We start from the raw sequence: 27,465 nt of genomic DNA, 5'->3' as shown, positions 1-27,465 counted from the left end.
GTCGGACATGCAGCGAGTTCTCCAATATTAATACAGCCAAACGATGTGAATGTAGTCACCGACGCTTCATATCCAGACAAAAATCCTACAACGTCGTCTTTGGATGAAAGTGAACATGACACAGTGAGATTTGGTCCTTCGAATGGCAGCGATGCAACTCAGACCTCTACAGAAGGCTTTGCTGACGAACCGGCTCAAAAGAAACGCAAACAAGTGCATTGTTTCCAGAATTGTTGGCTTACGGACAAAACACTTTGTTATGACGAAGTGGTCGATCTTTTCTGGCTACGATATGATGATGAAAAGCGGGGCATGTATTGTTACTTATGCCGCAAACATGATACATCTCAACAGGGTTCATACGTCTGGAGCCGAGAATGTAGCATTCGCTACCGCCGAAATGTTGTCAGTAACCACGGCAAATCTGAAATGCATCTGTTGGCGAAGGAAAGGGAGTGTCTGCAACGGTATTCACAGTTTGAGCAAGAAATTCAGAAACGGAAAAGTGTTGAACATGAAGTCGTCATTGCTGCCTTCAAGTGCGCATGTTGGATTGCCGAAGAAGACATCGCAGTCAGTAAATATTCGTCGCTCATAGAACTTGTGTCACGTATTGGAGACGATCCTTTACACATGCGTCAGTTCGGGCATACCAGTTTCTCATCGGTCAGAGAAATGATAACATCACAGGTGATGTTTTGGTTTCAAAATTGATAGAGCAGATCGGATCGAGTAACTTTGCATTGTTGATAGATGAAGTGACAGATATTACAGTATATCAGCAAGTCATCATGTACTTGAGATATTTACATGAAGGTCATATCAAAACTCAGTTCTATCGCGTCGAGCGTCTGAAGGAAAGCGCTACGGGTGCAAATTTGGCCGATCTTGTGAAAATAAGGTTTCAGCGGGATAACATTGACCTGACCCAACTACAGTTTGTTGGATCTGACGGTGCAGCAAACATGACTGGTAAGAAGTCGGGGTTCGTTGCTCAAATGAAGAAAGAAATCTTCACGTCGTGGAATCTGGTGCGTTAATCACAGACTCGCGCTTTCAGTCGGCGACACAGTGAAATCGTTGCAATGGTTAAAACGCTATGAAGGAACGGTGCAACAAATAAACAAGCTGTTTGAATATTCACCCGAAAAGACCAGAAAGTTAGAGCAAATATCTGATCAGTATGAGGCAACGTTTTCCTCCGACCGGCGAAAGAAATTCGTTCGACCCGCCGCCATCCGATGGACTTCGCACGAACGAGCCAACGACGCAATCTATCACGGATACGAAGTTCTCCTTCAAACGCTGCATTATTTCACCGAAGAAGCTAGGGTTCCAGATGCTACCGCCGCGGGATTATACACTTTCTGTCGGAAATATATGTTTATCGGCACCGTTTACATCTTGCAGACTGTACTGCCGATCATCGGAAAACTGGCGAGACTTTGGCAGAAGGACGTGTTAGTGTTCAGCGAGGTCAAACCCCTCACACGTGCGGCGATCGATAAATTGACCACACTCAAGCAAACTCGCGAACCGACGCTCGAACTTCGCGCCGAGTTTGAGGGAAGCGGCCGATTCAGCGATGGAGAAATACAATTTACCGACAAGAATGATGCAAAACTTGACCAGTTTTATGACACACTGCTCACAGAATTGTGTGAGAATCTAGAGTCCCGCCTTGCTTTGACGCCGTTCCTCGAAGCATTTGAACTGTTTGATCCGTGTCGTTTCCCAGGTGTGAACGACAAACAGTACGGGAAAGACGAGATCTCCCTGTTATGTACACACTATGAACTTGACGAAGAGAAAACTCAAGATGAATGGTGCAATTTCCGATACAAATTTGAATCACCGCCCATGTCTACAAAGACTACTGCTGGAGAGGTTTGCGAAGTTGTCGTGCAACAGAGAAATGTGCTCGGGGATGAATATCCAAATTTGTGTAAACTTGCCGAACTTGCACTTCTCATTCCTATGTCTAACGCGTGGCCTGAGCGAGGAGCTTCCTGCTTAAAACGAATAAAATCGCGACTGCGAAACAGAATGAAAGGGGATTTGCTTCAGGCAATCATGACTATCGATCTTAATCATGGTGCTGGTGATGAGGATATCACTGATTCTGTTACAGCATGGCGAAATAAACCAAGACGTAACGTGTTCGGAACTGCACACCGTGAGGACATTCACGACAGTACAATGCACAGTTTATCAGAACTCGTTGACAGTCTAACTGCTAAGCATCAAGAACTCATGAGACTTGTGTGTTACAATGATGAACAGGATGCAGACGAGGACAGTGTTGCAGATAAGAAAGAACAGTAAACAAATAAATAAGAACATTGACTGACTACAGTTTGATGGAAAAAATTAAAGTTTAATCCATCCCATAATTTTCATGAATCAAAAGGATAAGTTGGCTGTCGTTTCAATGTGTTGGAGTGTGTTATGCATAATAAATGAATTCATGCATTTTATTAATATTGAAGTCATTGATTTTTTGCTCAAGCTGGATTGGGGTGGGGTGTCAACGTGTTACCTATGTTCCCCAGCCATTTACCTATGTTCCCCAGCCTTAGCAAAAACACTGTGTTAGATCTGTCTACATATTGTAACTTGCAGAATGATTGCTCCAAATAAATATAAAATCATTTTCAAAAACAGAGAAACCATGAACAGACAAATCACTTACTGGACTCACTGCAGTCACTTCCAGTAAAGCCATCTTGACACAAACAGTTACCATCAACACACAATCCTGCATTTTGACATTCTGGTATGCATGGTTCTTCAACTGTGAAAATGAAATATTATGTTGGTATACACAACCAATAACCAGTATACTACAAAATGTAACATCAACTCTATTGACATGCAGTAGAAATATGCCAGAAACTGTATCAAAAGTCTCAACCAATTGAAACCATTGAAGAGAACTCAGAAGCCATATTGAAACAATGCATTCAAATAAAACACTCATTGTACTAGATTGCAAGTTAAAACACATAGAATATTTGTATCCTTTTGAACTACTTTGATAAACATCACTGATTCTAGGTTGTACAAGACAATAGCAAATTCATTCTGTATGATTTACACAACTTGGGATTAGTATCATTGACGATTGTATATCCTGCATTTATTTTTCTAATAAATCTAATTTACCTTTGATAGAACAGTTTTCACCAAAAAACTCTTCAGTACAGGCACACCTGCCATCAATACATATACCACCATTTAAACAGGGCTGATCACATTCTTTGAATGGTACTATAAAAAGATAGATTTTGGCAATTAAGACTCTCTTTACATTTAACTTTTAATTCCCTAATGTTTGGGCAGTTATCAAACAATATTAGGGAAGTTTATCGTAATACTCCAACGATCCTATTGACAGAAAAAATCAGTAACTTCAAATACACTTTATGTAAACACACTACAAAATGACAAGATATGTACACACATGTATTCAGTTAGTATATGTAAAACACAGTCCCTCCACCCACAGTCCCTGGAGGGACCGTGTGTAAAAATACTAAAGACTATCAGGACACTTCATTAACATGATTGCATTTGTGTGATTTTGCCTGTTTTTTTGGCTCAAAGACATTTTTTGGCTTTGCTTAAAGCTCCATAAGCTGTATCTTTTGGCTATTTTTTCAGAACTTTTGTTTTGTGGTTTCCCTACACTTTCTGCATTGAATCCCTAAACTGTAATTCTATGCGAAGTATTTATCATATCAACACAACCTATATGAGTCAGTATAATCTCCATTGTTATTGTTAAAAATTGTATTCAAGTCCGGACTAGAATTCATTTGTAAACAATAAACAATGATCACTACACACATATAAGCTGTGCTGACAAAAAGAATACTCGAAATTTCAGCATTACAAATGGATTAGGGGTAGATGCGGTAGTTGATATACAGAAGCAGAATACTGAAAACCTTGCCACAAGTACAGCTTATGTCCCTTTAAATCAAACAAAAAAATGTGAAGTAAAATCTTAAAACATTCCTGATGTAATGGTCGGTAACTTTTCTTGTTGGACTTATTCTTCCAAGATATAGTCGATCCATACATTGTTACTATAAGCCTACCATTTTTCTGATAACAGCTCAATACACTATGCATCCTATCTGGTGTAGGCAAGCCAAAAGGCAATACTATGCATTAGTGCCTTTAAACAGTGGATTGGAATGCACTGATAGAAAGACGTGGGCTCAGGCAGCTCTTTATTATTCTTCCTAAGTACTAGCTGTTTTACTCAAAAGCTAAAACTACTTAATGCTGGACTGTGAAGCTAAAACTACTTAATGCTGGACTGTGAAGCTAAAACTACTTAATGCTGGACTGTGAACATTTCGTGTACTCTCTTAAATAGGAGACATTTGCTGAAGTCATGACCTTTTGTATTGGCCACTCGCAGAAGGGCATTTTTCATGAATATTTAAATTGGTGAATGCGGAAGTGAACATACGATTTTGCGGGAACGAGCCCATTGGCAACTTTTGGCGGGTTTTTAACTCCAGTTGACAGATATTCGGTGTCTTCCGGATGAAAATATCTCCAAAAAGATCTACAGTTTAAAATGGCAGCTTTGGAGGGCGGCACGTATGAGATTTTTCTCGTTACATCATTTTGAAGTTAGTCATTGAAATACGCAAATCGCCATTACACTTGTCCGCGATTTTAACGTTGACAGTTGACTCATTTTTGCGGGCGTTTTACGATCGCAGTTTTAGCTTACTTAGATATTTCTTATATCATTCGAAGGGCCAGTGAACCAGCTTTCTAACGCTGCCTAACACGTGGATGCCACGGAAAGGTGCGCAATGGTGCGCGGTTTTGAAAACGAGAAGCATTGTTGATCGTCGGTCGCCTGACTAGTACAGTAGTGTATTCCAGCCATGGCCCTGATGCGTTCTTTTTCATTTTTAGTCACGACACGATGTCGATCATCAACGGCCGGAACGACGAAGCACGGTCCGGACCATGGACGAAGACATGAAATGACTGGATATCCGATGGTTACATCAATTGTGAGTCCTCAGCTAAAAACGTCTGGAAGACCATGTGAAAGTGTCTTCCGTCCGACCATGGCAAGAACTTTGTTTTCCTCGATATGCGGAGTTGAGCAGTCGTGATATGCGCATGTGTCAGACCACAGACGTACGTCTCAACGTTGCCGGCGTGTTCCGCATGACGTTATCAACACGGTGATTGGTTTATTTTAGTCACATGGGGGTTTATGGGATATATTTTAAACGTATCCTAATTTAAAGTGTACACGAACTGGTGAAGCTAAAACTACTTAATGCCGGACTGTGAAGCTAAAACTACTTAATGCTGGACTGTGAAGCTGTTCAGACAAATCCAAAGCTCAACTTAATCATGCATTGTTATCTGCTGTGAATGAGTTGTACTCTTTGTCAACTGTCAATGAGCACACACTCATGTTCAGTTTGTATCAGCTGATATAGCAGGCAACAAATAATATCTCTTCAGCATCAATATAGGTAATTTCTGATTGAGATAAAACACAGACAGTGAGAGAATAAACTCAAACAAATGAACTGCTGGCATGTATTGAAAGGCTGGTAAGTTACACACACTTTAAGTTCGGGTATTGGCAACATTATATGCAAAAGCTAACACCATTAGACCATAAAATTATACTTGAAACCAAAATACATAGACCAATATAAAATACTTTTATCTCAACTTGATGGAAGTAATGATAAAGTCATCAAATTAAAGGACAATTCTTACATTGTTCACACTGTCTGCCACTGAACCCTGATGGACAGCTACATCTTCCAACCATACAAACGCCACCATTTTCGCAGGGGGGTATACACGGAACATCTGAAACATGATCCCGAAATTAAAACAAGAAATTCTACTTCAGTTACATACATTTACAACTCAAATATTATAGCAATTGTTAGTGCCAACCTATTTAAGTCAAGGGCTGTCTTGAATGTTTTTTACCAAATTTAAACAGGAAATGGGATTTCAAGAGATTATAAACTAAATGACAAGAGGTACATTGTAAAGAATGTATTGACCTTTGACCTACCAATACAAGTTTTTCCATCTGCAGCAAGCTGTTCTCCCGTTGGACAGATACACTGGTAACTACCAATTGTGTTGTTACACTCAAACTCACAGTCGATATTTTCAGACAAGCATTCATTCCTGTCTGAAAGAATCAAATAAAAAAAAACACAGAGTTTTTGAATCATTTGAATCAAGTATCAAAGGCATGAATGTCAAGAAATACCATTGCTTGGATGATCCAGCCAAGCACCAGACTGGTGTATTTATTGCTTTCATGAAGTTTCAATGCTATCTACAATAGCAGGTATATATCTTAGTGCTTCATGAACTCTACAGCATGTGGAAGGGTGTCGAATCAATTTTTTTAGGGGTTTTAGGGATTTTTTAGGGGTTTTGGGGGTTGGGACTTAGCCAAGCCATTTTGACTGTGATGTCTTTGCTAGGTGACTGTGATGTCTTTGCTGGGTGACTGTGATGTCTTTGCTAGGTGACTGGGTGTCATACATCGTGAGTTTCAATACCATGGAGAATTTACTGTGGTTATTCTGTAAAACATTTGTGACCAAATGTAAACTGTAGTTGTTTTACCAGGAAAGGATCTACATGCTGTGAAAAGAAATGATAAGGATACTGCTTAGATACACAGATACTTCTTTAATCAATTCAAAAGATAAATAATCCATAAAGTTTGATATTTCCCTGCCAACTTTTTCATTTCAACATTGACATTTGCTGTTACTCAAGGTTCAATTGTCAGTTTACAAACTTTCTTGTCATGAAGGAATAATTGAACATTTGAATAAAAAATGACAGTGCAAACATTGCTATAGAAAGCAGAGTTCAAAAATAAAATTACTGAAAAATCAGACAGAAAGCTGTTTTTTGATGGTTTCATTTGTTTTCTTAAAAAGATAAATGCTTCTTTTTTGTCAAAGTAGAAAATGCACGACATGGAATGAGAAAACCAAGCACAACTTTTAACCTACCACTTAAGTTTATCCATAAACTTTACTAGTGAATCACAACGTAACTGTCGACAAAACTGTCACAAATATCATTTCAGAGTCACACTGTCTGGGACTAGTCACACTGTATGGGACTGTTAACACCAACTGTGATTGGTCACACCTTCTTTGACTGGTAACAATATCTATTATTGATCACACTATCCATGATTGGTCACACTGTCTGCAACTGGTAACATTATCTGTGACTGGTCACACTGTCTATGATTGGTTACACTGTCTGTGACTGGTCACACTGTCTATGATTGGTCACACTGTCTGTGACTGGTCACACTGTCTATGATTGGTCACACTGTCTGTGACTGGTCACACTATCTATGATTGGTCACACTGTCTGTGACTGGTCACACTGTCTATGATTGGTCACACTATCTGTGACTGGTCACACTATCTATGATTGGTCACACTGTCTGTGACTGGTCACACTGTCTATGATTGGTCACACTATCTGTGACTGGCCACACTGTCTATGATTGGTCACACTATCTGTGACTAGTCACACTGTCTATGATTGGTCACACTGTCTGTGACTGGTCACACTATGTATGATTGGTCACACTGTCTGTGACTGGTCACACTGTCTATGATTGGTCACACTGTCTGTGACTGGTCACACTGTCTATGATTGGTCACACTATCTGTGACTGGTCACACTGTCTATGATTGGTCACACTATCTGTGACTGGTCACACTGTCTATGATTGGTCACACTATCTGTGACTGGTCACACTATCTGTGACTGGTCACACTGTCTGTGACTGGTAACACTATGTATGATTGGTCACACTTTCTTTGATTGATCACACTATCTATGATTGGTCCATGATTGATCCACTGTCTGGGACTGGTCACACTGTTGGTAACTGGTCATACTATGTGATGGGTCATTATCATATTCAAACCCACTACACAGTATCTATTCACCTGGTGAAGATATCGGCAGTCAAAGCAACTCAGCCACATAAAATTTATGCATTTTTCCACAGCCTGTGATTTTCTGTCTGAGACCTTTTACAAATATATTCTTATTTGAAGAATCTGAGCCATCCCAAGAAATGCTTGACATACAATATATCAAAGCAACTGGACCAATGGTATGTGGGAAGAATTTCTGTACACTCAGTGTTTCCCCTGGGTTCCAAAATCTTGTAGCAAATTTGGCTAGAAGCCCTAAAAAATTATTCGCCAAACCAGATATTCAATTAGCCAAGCCGATACCACTGATCACAAATGACGTCATTTCTTTCTCATTAATATGCAAAAATAAATATTTGTCTGCATTTTCCGTAAGAATGACGGAAATAAACCCTGTTAGTGCTACTATGGATACTAAAAGTAACACCAATTTATGGTTCAGATTACAAGGTGCCAACATCAGCCACACATACAACATAAAATTTGTCCGAATTCCAAGCGACACTTGTCCAAAGTTAGGCGTATGCAACTATATTCAGTAACAAACCTGAAAATGAAATCGCTATTGTGTGATACTGTACATATCGTTACAGACAACGGCACGAAACCTGGTTCAGCATACCGGTACTAGTTTTTTCAAACGAATCAGATATCCATTCTCGTAGCAGTTCGAAAGTAAAATACTCTCAGACTTGAGAAATATGTGCATTTTTTAGACTTCCAATACATTTGCTTTACGCTTGAAGTTTAGCAAGCGAAGCTCAGACAGCGTACAGCGTATCAATGGCGATTGGGTCAGGGGTCATCATCAAAGACGTCAGTGTGTATTCACAGCCAGCTTCAATCATGCCGTGGATCGCGGAAATCACGGATCATAAATCCAAATGTTCACGTCTATTATGTAAACAGAACCGTAAAATATCAAATATATACCCTTTTGATATGGAGAAACATCTTTTTGTTTCACTGACGATCAAGTTAAATGCTCAAATATCGCGACAAGACTTGCGTATTTATTTGCACGATGTGAACGCGGAACTAGGCCGACTCGGCGGACGAGCGAGCACTTCTCTGAAAGTCTGTATACGATGTCACGTCACAATACACCACGGTCCGTGATACACTGAAAATTGTCGCGAATTTATATTTAAGGAAGCCAATTCACACAAGTTTCTAACGCCAGTAAAGGTATTTTCTTGTTGGCAGCAATACACCACGAACATTTTCGCTATTCAGGAGTGCCTTACTCGCTCTACGTTCTAAAAAAATGCCATGCGTATGCTTTTGACCATGCATGCCGCTTCCTTCCTTTCCAAATTCACGGTCGACTTTCCTACATTGATCATAATTTTTCTTTCCATTTCATAGCTTTACTTGCACTTAAAATGTGTGTTGTAGGGGTGGTTCCCCCCATATTGGTAGAGCAGCCAAAGTTAAAAAGGAAAGTTTGCCGTTTTGCTTAGTTTCACCGTCACTACGATCCTTCAATTAAATTCAGTGTTGACGATGACATGGCTGTCACTGCACGGAGTTATCTGTAGGCACACATTGCGCGTAGTCAAACCCAAAACTTCGCAACATTTTAGTCAACTAGTCATGATATACATGCGGTACTATTGATTTGTGAGTTATTTCGTTACAATTTTATTCATACTGTATGTGTTACAAATAGGATCTCCTGACGCATTAAAGGTCGGGGATGCACAGAGATACGTATAAAGTAGTACGTCTCAAGTTGAATGCAGGACATGTGCGCGCGGACAAAGTGATGATGTCATAGTGCAATTTTCGATTCGCAAGTTTGGCTAACTTTTGCCAAAATCTTCTCGCCAAACGCTACTTTTTTCTCGCATTTGCGATTTGGCGAGCGGGCAGCGGAAACACTGACACTCAATGTTGAGAGATGCAAAATGTTCCAGTTCAGTAAACTGATAAGATAGTGTCACTAACAACAGCAGAGATGAAGATTAAAAACCTCTCATCAAGCTTTTACATACCCTGTAATCAGATACTTGTAGGTTTTATAAGATGTCAGACTTTCAAGATTTGGTTTGTGGCAAAGCAATTTAAGAGGATGTCATCCATTGGTGTGAAACTTTGTTCTTAAAGAAGCTATTTTGATTGGTTCTTTAGAATTTTAAGAACAGTTAGTTGAAAACTCCAAACATGAACTGACAAGAAATTGAAGATCATATCAACATTTTAGTATGTTATCAGTTTCATATTGGAGCCATAACAACATCACTGAGACCAGGTGGCAGATTCTAGGAGCCACATGATTTTCTTGCTGTCACAAATTGTCAGTTGTAAATGGTTTCAGATGGAACATCACAGGCTGTGGAATATATAACTGACATAGTACACTTATTGCTTTCGATGAAATTTGGAGACAGCTGTAAACAAATGCATACTCACCATAACAAGTTTGTCCATCTTCAGCTAGTTCAAAACCCTCTGGACATTTACATATAAAGCTACCGATAGTGTTTTCACACTGATAGCCACACACTGGAGGATTTAGCTCACATTCGTTGATATCTACAATGTAATAATAAATAATTGAAATACAATTTTTAAGGACTCTTTTTCAGACTTGCAGCTTTAGATTATTTCCATGGTTTAACACGTTGTAGTAGGATCTTAATGAAGGACATTGTGTAAGACGAAAAATCCCACCATAACAAAATTAATTTTCTGAAGATTTTTAAAAAGAGAGATGAATATACCAATTTTAAGTCAGATAGCCACAGTTGTATGGCATTTTAATGTTCAAAATTTGGCAAATAACCTGGCAATTTACATTAATCAGTACAGACACACGGTCCTCAGTGGAGGATTTAGTTCATATTTGTTGATATCTACAATGTAATTAAAATTGAATGAAATGTTTAGGGATTCTTTTTGAGACTTGCAGCTTTATGAATAATTTCCCAGTCTAAAGAATCAATGTCAACTACAATTATTTCATTTGGCTGATGTAGTTTTCTCTGTGAATATTTAGAATATTCTGTGGATATGGCTGACTGTTTGTCATATCTGACCATTAAACTGGATACAGTTGTGGTACTGGTTTCCTTAGATTGTAATTTATTTCACCCTGTACATGGCTATGGTCAATATTATTCTACCCTCTACACAGCCATATTTTATATTACCATACCTTCAGAACATGTACTTCCTTCAACTCCAGAGGGACACTTGCATCTGCCTCGATCACAGGTGCCACCATTCTCACAAGATGGTTTACACTCAGATAAAGCTGACAATAAAATTATTTCAAATCAGCATTGGAATCTCTTGAATTTTTGTCTTCATCAGAAGAGTAAACAAATTATCTATCTTGTGGTGATAATTCTGTTTTTTGCCATGTCTGTCATATGTTGATTTTGACAGTTCTGAAACATACGCATTGTCGCTACAGAGAGCAATGTACATTAAACTTAAAAAAACAGTATATATAGGTAAATGTAGCTAAGGAAAATAGATTAAAGCACAATTAATAGCTCTGACAACTCAAATTTTGGACTGTAATAAGTAACAAATGTTCAACATGTCAAAATTGTTCCTTGATTTGTCACCACAGTTTACTTCAGTCTTTACAGAGTAAATGTTGGTTTCATTTGTTGATAACTCATAACTTACCACTGCAGGTAGTTTTGTCACCATTGAGTTGAGAGCCATCTGGGCATGTGCAGTGAAAACTACCAAATGTATTGACACAATGATAGCTACAGGGACTCATTCCCATCATACCTGATGTACATTCATTGACATCTTGGGAGAAAAATCAATCAAAAATGTTAGATTTGTTAAATTATGACCACAGATAGAATACAGAAGCAATTGATTTCATGGCATGAAAAGATCCCACATGATGACATAAATAGAAGCTCCTTGTATTTACTACAAAGCTGCATGATTGTCATGAAGACTACCATTTTGACATTCATTGTATAGGTCAGAGGGAAGTCATTGCTTTCAGCCAAAGAAACAATATTACAAAAAGAAATGTTAGCACAGCCATGGAAAGGATGTCTGCTGTGAGATAACTTGGACAGATGAAATAGCTCTCTTAAAATGACTTTGTTTCGTAAGAAATACTGGACTATGAAACAGTGTTTAGTTATAATTGGCTAAAAGCCATATACCGTATATGTTATACACTGAGAGTCAAAAATTGAGTGTTAGGCCTTAGTTCATTATTTGTGTCAGAGTCAACGCAAACAAACTTGGCAAAATGAACTACTTGTACATTAAGAAGACAAAATGTAAGGAGAAAATATTTCTGATTATTTGTTTTACACCCCAGTAGGAAAGGGATTTAAACCCTTGTACTAGGTCCTTTCTGTACAATTTTTGAAGATAAACTAGGTTTTTTCAATCTGATGTGAGAAATTTAAATTGTTTATTGATTTGATCAATTCAATTGATCATCTGATAAGGCCTTGCAATTTTCACCTTACCTATAGAACATGTTGGACCAGAAAATCCCTCTGGACACACACACTGTTTATCAATACAGATAGCTCCATTCTGACATGGTGGAGTGCATGGTATGCCTATAAAAATACAAACATAGGAGGACATAAGTGCACAACCTGGTATTGGAGTCTTAGAATGCATCATTTTCTATCAAATTTTTCAGTCTCGATACTTCTCATTATATCTGTATATTCGGAAAGTTTCTCAGCACTTGAAATACAAGTGTTAAATTTCATACAGATACAGCGCAGTCACAAAACTTTGAATTTCACGCACATGATGAAGTTACTTAGCAGAGGATAAAGTATTGAGCACTGTATATTTTTGTGTGTACACTTGTTATGTCAAAGAAAGATACTCAGCGATTTACAAGACATAATTGGACACGTTTGCTTAAGGTGTGACCACAGGGTGTAATCCAGATAATATTATGCCGGTATCACTCACTTTGGATGACAGAGCTCTTATAAATTGTGGTTATATAGTGATACACGCCAACTCAAATGAAGGCCTAATAACTAGCATGGAAATATGTTGTTGAAACAAAGGATGTAATGACTAAAAAATTCAGGATCAGTTCTTAAAAAACCTGTGCAAACTTTGCAAATCACAACTCAAATTTTAAGTACTTCAAAATTGGAATACCTGGCATGAACTTCACTTTACCAGAGTTTTAATCTTTGTCGTCTGCTCAATTTCAATGGTCATGCAGTGCAACAGGGACATGCATGCATGTACAATGTACCTAAATTGATTACAATTCTTGGGTCTAAATCTCAATTTGAAAATATTTGCTAAATTTTGAAAGCTGCTTATTTATGGGGTGGAACAACTATTTTAAAAATATACTTAAAAAATCCAAAACAGATATATTGCACCCACATCTTAATATTAACATCATTGAAACACACTGAGAGCAAAGTCATGCTAACCTGAGCATGTACGACCATCTTCATTTAACGTTGCTCCTCTTGGACAGAAACATACATAGCTGCCAAAATTGTTTCTGCAGATATATTCACAACCACCATTGTTAACTCTACATTCATCAACATCTATAAGAAGAAAAAATTCAAGATTTTTATGATGATAAATCTAAATATTTTCATTCTTGCTATGTGCTGCTGAAAAACAGAGACATAATATTGTCTCTTGGTCCGTGTATACATTGAGCATAGTAAGATGGCAAATAAGGGTGACAGGTTGGAGATGTGCGGAACTTTATCTGTACCTTATGACCTTTCGTTTGTGTGCAATGTGTGATAGTGAGTGTACAAGCGTGAGTGCTTAACGAACTCTACAACATATCGAGGGGTCACAGCCAGAAAAATTTGTAACAACTATAAGCTCCGTTATTGATCCAATCTTTTTGAAAGCAGGGATTAGGCAGAGCTGTTTTGTCTGTGGCTTCTCCACTACATGACTAAGTGCCGTATGTTGTGAGTTCAAACCCAATTTTAAACACCATATATTCTTACAGCAGCTAGGATTACATCAATAAAACAACATATTTGTTTGTGTAAATGAACAGTAATGATTTTATAATACAAAAACAGAATCTTCAGAACAAAAGATAAAGTTAGTAACATTCAAATCAAAATGATAATAAATCAGCAAGCAACTACAAATAATTGTTAAAAACAGAATAGATTAGATCTTTTATTACCTTGTTGACATGTTGGTCCAGTATAGCCTGGTTGACATTCACAAATGCCTGACAAACATATTCCGTCATTCATACATTCTGGAAAACAGCTGATCTCTACAAACAAGACAACAACTGGTTGTTTAGTTTAAAATTAATCACATTCTTCTGCAAAAAAAACTTCTAACCTCCTAGCTGCTGCTTCAATTCAAGGAAGATTTTACATTATTCTATTCATTTTTTTAACAGTTAATATATGATATTATTACATATGTACCACATTTTACTTGAATCTAAGAAAGCATACCATCAGTATTTATTTGCACAGCGGAGCAACACAAAAAACAATATGCCATAAACTTATGTTATGAGCACTTGAAGCCCGACATCTTTTGTTTGTAAACAATTTACAAGCAAACCAAAAATGGTCATCTGCGGGCTGTACTACTTCCGTACAAGAGAAACATCCATCAGCATGGAAGGTTACAAAAGAAAAAGCAAATTCAGTGTTTCTTTTCCGAACAAAGAAAATCACATTTCTGAAAGCTTTGATGCATTTAGATCGCAGTGCTATCCCGTATTTTTTTCCATTAAATCACACCAGCTCTTCTGGCAAAATAGTATTTCAACTGTATTTCTTTGTTGCTAATATTTCTGTTTGTACAGAATTTACCGGTAGCATAGACCTTGTAAATTATACATTTAATGCTATTGGTTGCTTTGCTCTTTCCCGCCATAACTGTGGCAAAAAGTTTGAGCAAGACATGTTTGTTCTGCAAGTAAACCAACTTTGACTGATAAATACTAACAACTTTTCCTCAATCAGAACTAGGAGTGTGGCATAAGTAGCCAATGAGAAATCAATGATATCATTGTATATACCTGATTACAAAAGTGGAAACTCGGTACTTGTCATTTTGCCAAACGTCTCATATTAAAATTTGTTGTACTCGTGAGAGTGCAAGCACTTTGCACTCAGGGTATAGCACTCAGGCTTGCAGTGTATAATCTGCTATCTACGTATGAGCTAGAGACTTGTGTGGGGACAGCCATAAAAGACACCATTAGCCCTCATGTAAATGCCCTGAGTACGTAGCGCTTGCACCATCTCACAGTACAATAAATTATCCACAATCCTCTTTGATTTGTACCAACTACGTTAGTTTTCTTATATCTTTTTCAGTTCTGCATAACAGCAATAATGTGAAGTCTCAAGGTAATTGATTAATTATATTTATTAAAAGTACGTTGAAATATTGTCGTATAAATTTCAAAGAAACCGTTAAATAACCATAAAAGTCACATTCTGCAGGTATTACAAATATCACAGCTTTTGGAAGCAAGTTATGACCAACTGAAGGGGTCACTCTTTGAAAAAAGTTAGCATGTAAATTTCTTTTGTGTTTTCTATTTGGAAAAAATCAATATTCTTTTGTTTCATAAAACAGGTGCAACAAGTCTCCCTACTTTATTCTGTACGGCTGAGGACACAATCGGTGGAAAATTTACAAAAATGCTATCTCCTCTCCAATCATGCACAATTTTCTTAATCCTTTAAATTGCATTTAATTGGTGGTTAATATCTGTTGTCCACTATCAAAATATATTATTATTCTATCATAAGGTCATTTTAAGTATGTGCTGTGGAAGATGAGATATAGATGTATCTTTATGACTTTGAACTTCCCACTGATAAACATATGATATTACTGGCTGTGAACATATTTTGTAGTTACATGGTACAGCAAATCCTAGTGGTTTGAGTTAAACATACCTTTACAAGTCCGTCCATCAGCATTGAGAGTGGAACCAGCTGGACACAGACACTGAAAACTTCCAAATGTGTTTTGACAGCGATACTCACAATACTCACTGTCAAAATCACATTCATTGTCATCTAGAAAGAGACAAATAATTATATGGCAACTCTATTTTTGATCAATTCCTTACACACTGAACAACAATGACTGCATCCGTGTACATAATAATATTAACATTTTGGCTTGGAAATGTTTTATATGCTTGTGCAAAATTTGAATCAAATGAACAATACTACATATAGCAGTGCTTCTTCATAGAACTGTATGAGCATAATTATAAATAACATTTTCAAATTAATGTCAAGAGTTGTAGGATAATAAGGAACCATTGACAATAACTTAAATCACTGAACTGGTCAGTTATTGTGACCACTAGAATTAAGGTATTCTACGATTCTGGAGTGGAACTTGCAGAGTATATTTTCCATACAAATCTTGAATATCTCAATTATCATATTATGATGATGTTAGTATTTTCTATTCTGTGTGATCAACTTATATCCTAAGCTTGCTTTTTAATTTTAATGTGTAGAAAATTTTGGTCAAAAAATATTTGACCTAGAAATTCAGCTTATAGACAAAATATTCTTTGACACTTGTAATGATGACATACTTCAACAAAATATCACAATCCTGTACTGTACAGAGTGAATAATTCACCAAATTAAAATGTTCACAAAATGTAAATTACAATGGAATCAGCTGTACTTGATTTAAAAGTAACCATGACTCTTTTAATGAATGAGTTCAGATCTTTCTGTCAGCTGTTGAAGATTGTTAGAACAACAATGTTTAAGTTATGGTTTGAAAGAGATAAACTTTGAGATAACAATTTAAATTTTTATTTTTTTTTCAGATTCTAAATGTCTGAATCTGAAAAAATAGATGATCTTTGAATTACCTATTTGACATGAGATTCCAGAGAGTCCTGGTGGACATACACAAACACCATCAATGCAGGTACCACCGTTGGCACATGCCACATCACATCCACCTTCACCTGAATCAAATGAAATACATTACATTAGCTGTTGATTGGCTCTACAGCTTTGTCATATGACCTGAGTATCAAATGTTGTTTCTTTTATTTATAAAGTCATGTTTAACAAATGACTGATTGATTTTCATAGTTGTTTGTGACTGAACCGCTAATCAGACACGTATATCATTCAAAAAGTAATTTTAAAGAAGTTTGCTGTTCACAGGAAACTAAAAAGTTTACAAGGTTGAAATTACAGTCGGTGTTATAAAGTTGATAGAAATGTTGAAAAGTTGATGGGGCTCCTATCACAGTCTACATATTCAAAGTAATCAATAACTGTATACAGAGTATGTACATCTACCTCAGCCATTTCGATGCCACGGTTTTATAAATGAATGTGGGTGCCTTGGTATATCAGGGGAGAGTTTGTAAATATAAATTATTTATTAATTATAAAAATTAGCATAATTACCAATTTCACAGTGAAGACCAGTAAATCCCTCAGGACAGATACAAACAGTTGAAGCACAGCTTGATAGACAACCCTGAGACAGTTCACAGATACCTCCATTTAAACATGGTGGGTCACAAAATGGTTTCTCAACATCTAGAGAAATAGATTGAACCAATTTTCAACAGTTACTACAATGTCTGTCAAAATTTGTGGTATACGTAGATAGCACCTGGTAGATTTTGAGAAGATTTGAACTGATACATTAGCCATCTCCATATTTTGTGTTAGCTCTGTACCACTTGGTGACAAAATGACACATCACTTGTTACACCTTTTCAGGAATTACCGGTACACAGTATGTAGTGTCCTACAACATACTTCAGGAATTACCGGTACACAGTATGTAGTGTCCTACAACATACTTCAGGAATTACCGGTACACAGTATGTAGTGTCCTACAACATACTTCAGGAATTACCGGTACACAGTATGTAGTGTCCTACAACATACTTCAGGAATTACCGGTACACAATATGTAGTGTCCTACAACGTACTCCAATGTAATTCAATGTACTATAAACAATACTATAGAAAAAAGTGATGTTTAACGGAATTACCGGTACACAGTATGTAGTGTTGTACAACGCACTCCAATGTAATTCAATGTACTATAAACAATGTTATAGAAAATAAGCAATGTTGAAAGCTAAATGTGTTTTTTAAAAAAAAAGAGTGACAATTAAACTGTCGGTGTTTGTTTACGCAATAAATCACACCAAGCAACGGTATACCATAAGATTTTGACCAGTTCACGACATACATGCAAAGTGATAGCAAGTGCATATATGAAGTGAACTGGTCAAAATCGAGTGTATACCGTTGCTTGTTGTGGTTTATTGCTATTATATCATAACAGTATATTCAAATTCTGGCGTGAAAAATCAAAAATTATTTTTGCTCTTGTCAAGAACTTGTGCCAACCGTGCAATATCACAAATATACCACGGTTATTTTCATGTCTTGACCAATCAGATCGCTGTAGTTGCGGCATCAATATACCGCTACTGTTATGATTCAATAGATGATATTGCACTCATTTCACACATAATCTTACCAGAAGTACATGTTCTTCCATTGAGTTGTAAAACAAAACCATTTGGACAGGTACAATAAAAGCTGCCCTCAGTGTTGACACAACCATGACTGCATGCCAGCAGTCCTGATCCTTGGCAGCGGGATGATGTGCATGAATCTCCATGACGTTGAAGTTTACATTCATCAATATCTTGATATAAAAGGAAGAAAAAATTAATATGACGATCTGAGAAAGTACACTTGATCATGAAACTATAACACAACTTAATAGAGTTGTAACAGCAAAAAACACAGAGCAATTCAATAGGATAATCATGGATGTTTGCAGGACAACGGTGCATATCATGAATATGGCCCTGTATGCATTATATGTCCAGCATAAATCCAATGACATTCCTATAGGACAGTTTTTAGTACTATGGTAATCCAACAAGATTCCTACTGAGGAATATTTCAGTGAGAAAGATTTAAACATGTTACATTTAGTTACAATGTTTCAACAAAACTATCAATATGGACTAGCTGTTCTATGTACATTACACATGAGCATAATGACACTATGTATATATATTCATCAAAACCATTGAATGTATCCTGAATGTGTAAGTTCCCTAACTAATCCATTATTGTAAACATGCAAAATTAACAAGTAATATAGTATCATACTTACCGTTACAAGATTGTCTATCTGTACTGAGTTGATAACCTTCAGGGCAGGACACATCATTACAATCACTATCAGTACAACCACTATCACCAGGTCTAGTAGGTCTGCAAGATTTCCTGTCAAAGTTTAATCTATAACCTGGCCTGCATGTACAGTGATAGCTGCCTACTGTGTTCACACAGTTCTGACTACAGCCTCCGTGGTTTGGTAGAGAACATTCATCAAGGTCTACAAAAAAAGCCAAATAAAATAGTTGAAACTTTTCATCAAGAAACATCATCATCACCATTCAACAATGTTCCTGTGTTTGTCTTCTATTTTAGAATCATCCTTCCTATTTGCCTGCATTTCGCAAAATCATGTAGATGATTCTTACACCTATGAAGATGATATCCCCCAAAAAAGTACAGATAAATATTTTTTGCTGGAAAATTTACATGATTTTGAAAATATTTATACAAAAGCATTATCAGAATTATGTCCAGCCAAATTTTTAGCTTTGCGATAATGGAAAACCTAGAAACCAACTTTCAGAGTCAATGAGTCAGTTTAAAGCTAATGACAAGTCAAAGACTACTTTTATATACAGTGAAGCTGGTTCTGAACTGTCTACTTTCAACACTTCATAGTTTTCATTGTTTTAGGGGATGGCTCGAAACTAATACTCGGTACTAAAATAAGTTTCTTTGTAGCATTTTTTTATTCAAAGATCAATGTTTCCTTTTCTTTTCCCCTTGACCAAAAGCAGCTGTGTTTTGTGGCATAATGGTAATGATGATGATGGTAAAATAAATGTTACACTGAATATTTGAATCATGATGCTAGTAAAGACAGTACCTTGACAATGGTGGCCATTTTGATGGAGTGTGTAACCATGGGGACAAAGACATTGAAATCCACCAGCTGTGTTGACACATTGATGAGAACAAAAACTTGAGAGACACTCATCTTTGTCTGGAAAGAATTAAAGAGTATAAAGTACAGTAGATATTGCATTATAAATAGTACATGTCTCAAGCTTTGTAGAAGAATTACTATTCACTACCATTCTACCCCTCTAATCAAACACTTTTAAATTCCTCATATTTCATCCTATATTGTCCATTACGTTATTTCAATCTAAATTTCTGTCACGTTTTATAAGGCAACAAAACAAAGTTTCTACATAATTGATTCATGGAACCAAATGTTCCTTTAAAATGATGACCAGAACATCCAACATTTCCAACATGTTCATTCAAATATTATTCCTCTATTCATTTCCTCGATTGTGTTTTTCATAACATAGAGTGAATGGTCAACATCTTAAAGTGGTGAACAAAACACAACCACCTCGCAACTATCCATTACTCAGGCATCTAACCTACTTTGACGATTCAAAATCTCCAGTAGATGAAATCTAACCTACTTTGAAAATTCAGAATGTTCTACAGATCAAATTTAACGCACCTAGATAATTCAAAATGTCCAGTAGATGAAATCTGACTACGTGGACAATTCATATTGTCCTGTAGATCAAATCTAACAAACCTTATTAATTCAAAATGTCTTGTAGATAGAATCTGATCCACCAATTCATAGTCACCATAGATTAAATCTAACCTATTTAGGGGCCATCGATAATAAAAGCTGACGCACAAGAAATATAATTCCTTCATTTTACTTGAAACCCCCTCCCTCCCCCTCAAAACAAGTTCTTATGCGAAATCAATTTCGTATTATGATGCCGTTTCTGACAAACCCTCACGCATATCTCTCCAATCCACACGCCCATGAAAAATACTGGAAGTGCACATTAATAAATAAACCTCCACTTTATTCATTTCACTTTTTACGACACAGAACATTTTAATGTATTTCGCACATAGGAAAATGTTTCACATACATGTGTCATGTTGAAAGACCATACAAGTTTTTATTTCAGTTTTATGTTTTTTTGTTGTCTTTTTTTGTCTCTGTATTTTATGGTCATTCTGTTCTCAACTAAGGTAGTATTGCGTTCAAAATGTCAAAATGTTCAAAATGTCGGTTGACCACACCATGTACTACACATGTCACTGCACTGCGCAGCTCTTCACAGAAAAGTGTATCAATTTCAATTCAAAAATAAAATTGTGATAGTTTTTATTGCAATTAATGTTTGAACTCTTTTTTACTCCACAATCCTGCGGTAAATTCAGTTCCGCATTTTTCCCATAAACGCAAGTGGTCATGGTTTAGAAAACAATAGACGAAAATCCTTAAGTGATTTTGACGCACACAAAATGAAATGAACTTTTACCCCTTCCCCTCCTAAACGAAAGAATTATGTTTGTTGTTCGTCAGCTTTTATTATTGACTGCCCCTTAGGTGATCAAAGTCCTTAAGATCAAATCTAACCTTCTCAGGCAATTCATAGTCTTGGAGATCAAAGTTAACCCACCAAGCCAATTCAAAGTGTCCTGCACATTAAATCTAATCGACTTAGACAATTCAAATTTAATCTAAAAAGACAGTTTTCATAGAGTCTTGTAGTCTATGACAGACGTGTCACTTGGAATTTATTTCCCTAGATCAACCTACCTAAGCAATGTAAAGTGTCCTGAAGATCAAATTTAAGCCACTCAGACTATTCATTGAGTCCTGTAGATCAACCTACCTAAGCAATGCACGGTGTCCTGGAGATCAACCTACCTAAGCAATGCATTGAGTCCTGTAGATCAACCTACCTAAGCAATGCACGGTGTCCTGGAGATCAAATCCTTGTTGACATTGGCAATGGTAACTACCAATGGTATTTATACAACCTTGTTGACAACCATTGTTTTCTAGAAGACATTCATTGATATCTGTGATGAAACAAGAACAAATGATCAGTTTTTGATGTCCACTGAGTCATGCTGTAATAACTGTCCACCCTATATGATACCCTTAAATCTCTGTATTCTAGGTCAACTTCGCATTCCTGGACGGTCAGTTTTATATTTTGTGACCAAATCTACATGTAATTGCAACGAAATCTATGTATTATTTTATCAAATATGAATACTGGTCAATTCTAGGTGTTGCAATAACATCTGTGTTGCTGTCATTCATTACATTGCATCTAAATTTGGGGCAAGCTGATATTGCATAATACGATACTCATAAAAAATCATGAAATGAAGTTGACAAGAGTGACTTTTGTGATGAATTTTCTGTTGATACCAATACTCTAACGACTGTCAATTCCCAAACAATGTTAAATGAATCAATAGTAGTAATATTGTGGAATTTTGACATCTATTACTGTTTTAAGTTTGCAACAATACATAAGCATCATCACTAAAATGTGAAAATAATTTGGTTCTTGGAAAAGATTATATTTCAACACACATATCACAGTTTATGTAATAAAAACAGACCTTTCAAGAATAGAAATTTCTGTCAGACATGGATGACTTGCTATACTACACCTGATGTATTACAAGAACGTTATGACATTGGCAAACACTACAATGTAATTGTTAAGGAAAGAATTAAAGGGTTTATGGTTTAAACCTCCCCTATCCTTTTTTGCTAATTCCCATGACAAGAAAGTAATAATTCTAGTTAAAGTTTTCATAATAAATTTAGAAGTGTGTATTTCAAAATATTTTTTAAAAAATTTTAAACAATTTTTTTATCATTAAAGATCTTTGATTATTTGAGTTTTAAAAGGACAATGAACCAATGATGGAACTCAGATGACATCACATATCAGCCTTATGAAAAGAAGGAAATACACAAAGTTTGAAGTTTTGAATGACCTTTAACCTACCTTCACACATTCTTCCATCAGCTGACAATTTCCATCCAGGTACACAAGCACAACGAAACGATCCTTGACTGTTCTGACATAGTTGGTGACATATCCCAGAATTCAATGCACATTCATTAATATCTGTTGACAATAGAAATAATTTCATCACAATAAATGGAACTATTTTGATTGTTTTTGCGAAGTTATTCTCCAGACTAGTATGTCTACTGTGATCTTTGATGTTGGTTAAAGTGCTACAACCTTACCCTCTCTGTTTGCATCACAAATCTCACAGCAAACATTTCATTTCTTGCGATGTAGTGTGTATGTGTGATGTATGATAGTGAGCATGCGTGCGTGAGTGCTTCACGAACTCTACAACGTGTTGAGCGGTCTCAGTCAGAAAAATGTAACAACTTAGCCGGCTATTGAACCACTCTTTTTTGGGAGTGGAGATTTAGCCGACTGGTTCTGTCTCTGGCCTCTCAGCTAGGCGACTGATGCCGTATGTTGTGGGTTCGAATCCGATTGAAAACTATCCGTATTTTCTATCCTGGGTTGGTAACACTGCTGGTGGACAGAATTGTCCCCGAGGTTATCGTTCGCCCAGTTAAAGCGATGAAATTCGTTTCTTCGCTTCGATGTAGTGTGTATGTGTGATGTATGATAGTGAGCATGCGTGTGCGTGAGTGCTTCACGAACTCTACAACGTGTTGAGCGGTCTCAGTCAGAAAAATGTAACAACTTAGCCGGCTATTGAACCACTCTTTTTTGGAGTGGAGATTTAGCCGACTGGTTCTGTCTCTGGCCTCTCAGCTAGGCGACTGATGCCGTATGTTGTGGTTCGAATCCGATTGAAAACTATCCGTATTTGCTGATGGCAAAGCGTCTTTGCAGTCATTGGAGCATTGGTATGTCATACTTTATGCCATGATTTGACTGAGATGTACAGTTTAACTGACAATATTCAGTTAACTGCTTCTAGTTTTTTGGTCCAGTGGAAGCAATCAATCAATCAATGCAAGCAAAGACAATGGAAATACAAATGAAAATCAAATGAAAACATGTTAGACAGTTTACATACCCACACAGTTTTGTCCATTGGAATGTAATTCATAGCCAGCTGGACATTTACATCGATAACTTCCTGCTCTGTTCTCACATCCATATTCACAAATAGTTCTCATAAATGAATCACATTCATTGACATCTGAAACAAAAGTCATCTTGTAAGTTTGATACGTTGGAGGTCATGTGTTTACAGTTACAGTGATTTAGTCACAATTAAATTGAGTCGCTTGCTAAGGTCAAACAAACAATGCCGAAAATAATTCACATAATACCCACGAGACACTGAGACACAAAAGAGTTTCTACAAGAGATGATTACTTCTCTGTATTATCACATGAACTGGCCTGAATTGCCTCCTGTGTGACAAAGAACAGAATGTATAAGAAAGCCAAACAAACCCCTGTCCTACGTCATCAACCGGAACTTTTTCCTGCACTTTGCCGTGATGCTGTCATGCACAGATCATTCTGTTGCGATCGATACTGTGCTCTCATGACATTTTTACAAAAAGGTGATGTGATAAATTCAAACACTGAAACATGGAAGGCATGTCCAACGAAATTTTGAATCACTAAAGCTATTGTAGCTATTCTAAGGAATAGAATGGAAGTGCTGTTGCAGCTAGCGCTCTAGTCTAGTCATACGGACGGCTCAATGTAGACGTTCTATCTGGCAATAAACCCAAAAGCTACATCTCAACGTAAGTTCAACTGGAAAGCAACAGAGAAAGCAAAAGACATCAAATCATTTGATGAACAATGATAAATTTCCTTCATCTCATAAAAATTCCACAAACTCTAGATCTGAATTGAACCTGCAGCATAGCACTGTAGTGAAGACATCAGCTGTCAACTACAGCTGTAACCTGAACTCTGCAGCATACCACTGTAGTGAAGACATCAGCTGTCAACTACAGCTGTAACCTTAACTCTGCAGTGCAGCACTATAGATGTGTTATAAAAGTCGACTCAGAAAACAGAAGAGAGTTTCCATCAAGTGACAAAATTTGGAAGTATCTAATTGCTTAAGATGGCATTCAGTGTATCAAAATTTCAACTTGATCGGATTTATGAATGAAAATAACAAGTAAACATTTGCATATCTCCAGGTAGATGGGCTGTTTCACTCATTAAATGTAAGTAAACCTGGGAAATAATCATGATAATATTATTGCAATCCTTGTCTATAATTTTGATCCATCCTTATCAAATGAAAATTAAGAAGACTGTACATGTGATAAATATGTAATCCAATTGAATTTTTCTCGGTTTGACATCATCGTATACGAGTGTTTTTCGCAAAGCTGTACAACTTTGAGCCGAAGGGGATTATATATAAGAACAACAACTACCTGACTGAAATGTCAATAAATATTCTCACCTTCACAGCTTCCTGTCTCGCTATCTCCTGGTAAGTAACCATGACGACATGAGCAGAAGTAACTTCCTTGTGTGTTGATACAGCCTTGACTACAGCGTGGATATGGTGAATTGCATTCATCAATATCTGTTGACAAACCATCAAGTATCATTATCATTACCAATAGAACATCAATATTCATGACAAATGGTTGTCACTCCATATGGACATGAACTACTCACACACCAGTTTATTATCAGCTAAATGACTTACCTTTACAGTCTCCATTCACCATGTGATAACCCAGTGGACAGCTAAATGACTTACCTTTACAGTCTCCGTTCACCATGCAATAACCCAGTGGACAGCTAAATGGCTTACCTTTACAGTCTCTGTTCACCATGTAATAACCTAGTGGACAGCTAAATGGCTTACCTTTACAGTCTCCGTTCACCATGTGATAACCTAGTGGACAGCTAAATGGCTTACCTTTACAGTCTCCATTCACCATGTGATAACCTAGTGGACAGCTAAATGGCTTACCTTTACAGTCTCTGATCACCATGCGATAACCCAGTGGACAGCTAAATGGCTTACCTTTACAGTCTCCGTTCACCATGTGATAACCTAGTGGACAGCTAAATGGCTTACCTTTACAGTCTCCATTCACCATGTGATAACCTAGTGGACAGCTAAATGGCTTACCTTTACAGTCTCCATTCACCATGTGATAACCTAGTGGACAGCTAAATGGCTTACCTTTACAGTCTCCGTTCACCATGTGATAACCTAGTGGACAGCTTAATGGCTTACCTTTACAGTCTCCGTTCACCATGCGATAACCTAGTGGACAGCTACAGTAATATGATCCTGCTATATTTATACAGTGTCCATCACACAAAGTTGGGTTCTCAACACACTCATTGACATCTAAAATTAAAACAAATATGATTACAAATTGACTAAACAGAAAGGTATAAATTTTCGCTACTTCTACTACATCTATAGGGGAAGAAGTACATTCTTCAAACTCCGAAAAAACAAAATTTAGACCAAATTGAAGCCTTGTAATGGCTCAACTTCAATATATTAGTTCTTTTATGTAACCGTTTCAAAAAAAAATCAGAACAAGTGACAGTCCCCACCTGTCATTTACGTGATATAGTTATATATATTGGAACTGAAGTTAAAATAAAGTAGCACTAAAGTGCATATGTATGCCATAGTGTGTTGTCCTCATACCAAGCTGAAAACAAATCAGTCCACTGTATAATATAATGTCCAAGAAACAGCTCTGGACACACATATGGACAGACACAACCTAATCCATAAGTCCCCCTTCAAGGAGGACAATGAGTAATTAAATCATTTTCTCTCACAAGTTAACACCACTTCATATTGTCTCAAAATGTCTGAAAGACTGGCTTAATATGTTCAACAATCAACAGCCGCCACACGTGGATACAAAGAAAATCACTCGATGGTTACATATATCAGCACAGCCATAATGGACTTTTTACACCATTTACATAGTACATCAACAATTACATACCAGCACAGGTATGGCCATCATCTAGCAAGTAAAATCCTGGCTGACAAGCACATCGATAACTGCCATGTGAGTTTTGACAAAAATGGTCACATAAATTTCTGTCACTGTTGCATTCATTGATATCTATTAAAAAGAATAAATCAAAACATTAAAACAAATTACAAAATGATCAGTAAAGTCTCTGTATTTAGCTGCTTTACATACTGCTGACGTAATTCAATTAGCAACCCACTGTTGATGAAATTTAGGTCTACTTGGATGACATATGAAATTAAAAGACATTACAATCAATTCTTTATACACGTGCAAACCTTCAATGTAATAACAGTAAGTCTTTTGTTAATCATACATCCAATATCTACTACATGTTTATGTTGTATTTTGTAATTGATTTCTCTATGTACAATGTAATACGCCACTTTTTATGAACTGTTTCCGTAGGATAAAGAACAGTGAAATCATACTATCATTCAAGAACGACATGATGACATAACATCTCATATGGCATCACACTACCACACACACATGATGTAACATCACATCATGTATGGCATACAACATACACATGACAT

The 27,465-nt window shown here is 36.7% G+C and overlaps 1 protein-coding gene across 26 annotated transcripts in view; it reads right to left on the bottom strand.

The window, feature by feature from the left end:
• The window catches only part of LOC139126300 (kielin/chordin-like protein), a 141,197-nt gene that overhangs the window by 89,047 nt on the left and 24,685 nt on the right, over window positions 1-27,465 (bottom strand). For 23 of the 26 annotated variants that reach the window (XM_070692345.1, XM_070692348.1, XM_070692347.1 and 20 more), the window contains exons 9-30: window positions 26,894-27,016; window positions 26,155-26,271; window positions 25,363-25,488; window positions 23,996-24,121; window positions 22,930-23,052; window positions 21,860-21,979; window positions 19,989-20,105; window positions 19,155-19,379; window positions 18,504-18,674; window positions 17,408-17,542; window positions 16,855-16,953; window positions 15,908-16,030; window positions 14,155-14,250; window positions 13,421-13,543; window positions 12,470-12,565; window positions 11,649-11,780; window positions 11,167-11,265; window positions 10,422-10,544; window positions 6,086-6,208; window positions 5,776-5,871; window positions 3,166-3,270; window positions 2,693-2,794 (exon numbers count right to left, since the gene is read on the bottom strand). In XM_070692345.1, coding sequence (XP_070548446.1) covers window positions 2,693-2,794; window positions 3,166-3,270; window positions 5,776-5,871; window positions 6,086-6,208; window positions 10,422-10,544; window positions 11,167-11,265; window positions 11,649-11,780; window positions 12,470-12,565; window positions 13,421-13,543; window positions 14,155-14,250; window positions 15,908-16,030; window positions 16,855-16,953; window positions 17,408-17,542; window positions 18,504-18,674; window positions 19,155-19,379; window positions 19,989-20,105; window positions 21,860-21,979; window positions 22,930-23,052; window positions 23,996-24,121; window positions 25,363-25,488; window positions 26,155-26,271; window positions 26,894-27,016 — 2,700 coding nt within the window. The remainder of the gene's footprint in view (window positions 1-2,692; window positions 2,795-3,165; window positions 3,271-5,775; window positions 5,872-6,085; window positions 6,209-10,421; window positions 10,545-11,166; window positions 11,266-11,648; window positions 11,781-12,469; window positions 12,566-13,420; window positions 13,544-14,154; window positions 14,251-15,907; window positions 16,031-16,854; window positions 16,954-17,407; window positions 17,543-18,503; window positions 18,675-19,154; window positions 19,380-19,988; window positions 20,106-21,859; window positions 21,980-22,929; window positions 23,053-23,995; window positions 24,122-25,362; window positions 25,489-26,154; window positions 26,272-26,893; window positions 27,017-27,465) is intronic. The other 3 variants (XM_070692350.1, XM_070692364.1, XM_070692371.1) reach the window with 1 other exon arrangement.

Source organism: Ptychodera flava (genome assembly GCF_041260155.1).
Source record: "Ptychodera flava strain L36383 chromosome 3 unlocalized genomic scaffold, AS_Pfla_20210202 Scaffold_27__1_contigs__length_13241970_pilon, whole genome shotgun sequence".
Taxonomy (NCBI): Eukaryota; Metazoa; Hemichordata; class Enteropneusta; family Ptychoderidae; genus Ptychodera; species Ptychodera flava.
Note: the sequence above shows the minus strand (reverse complement) of the source record. Positions and strands in the feature narration are given on the sequence as shown.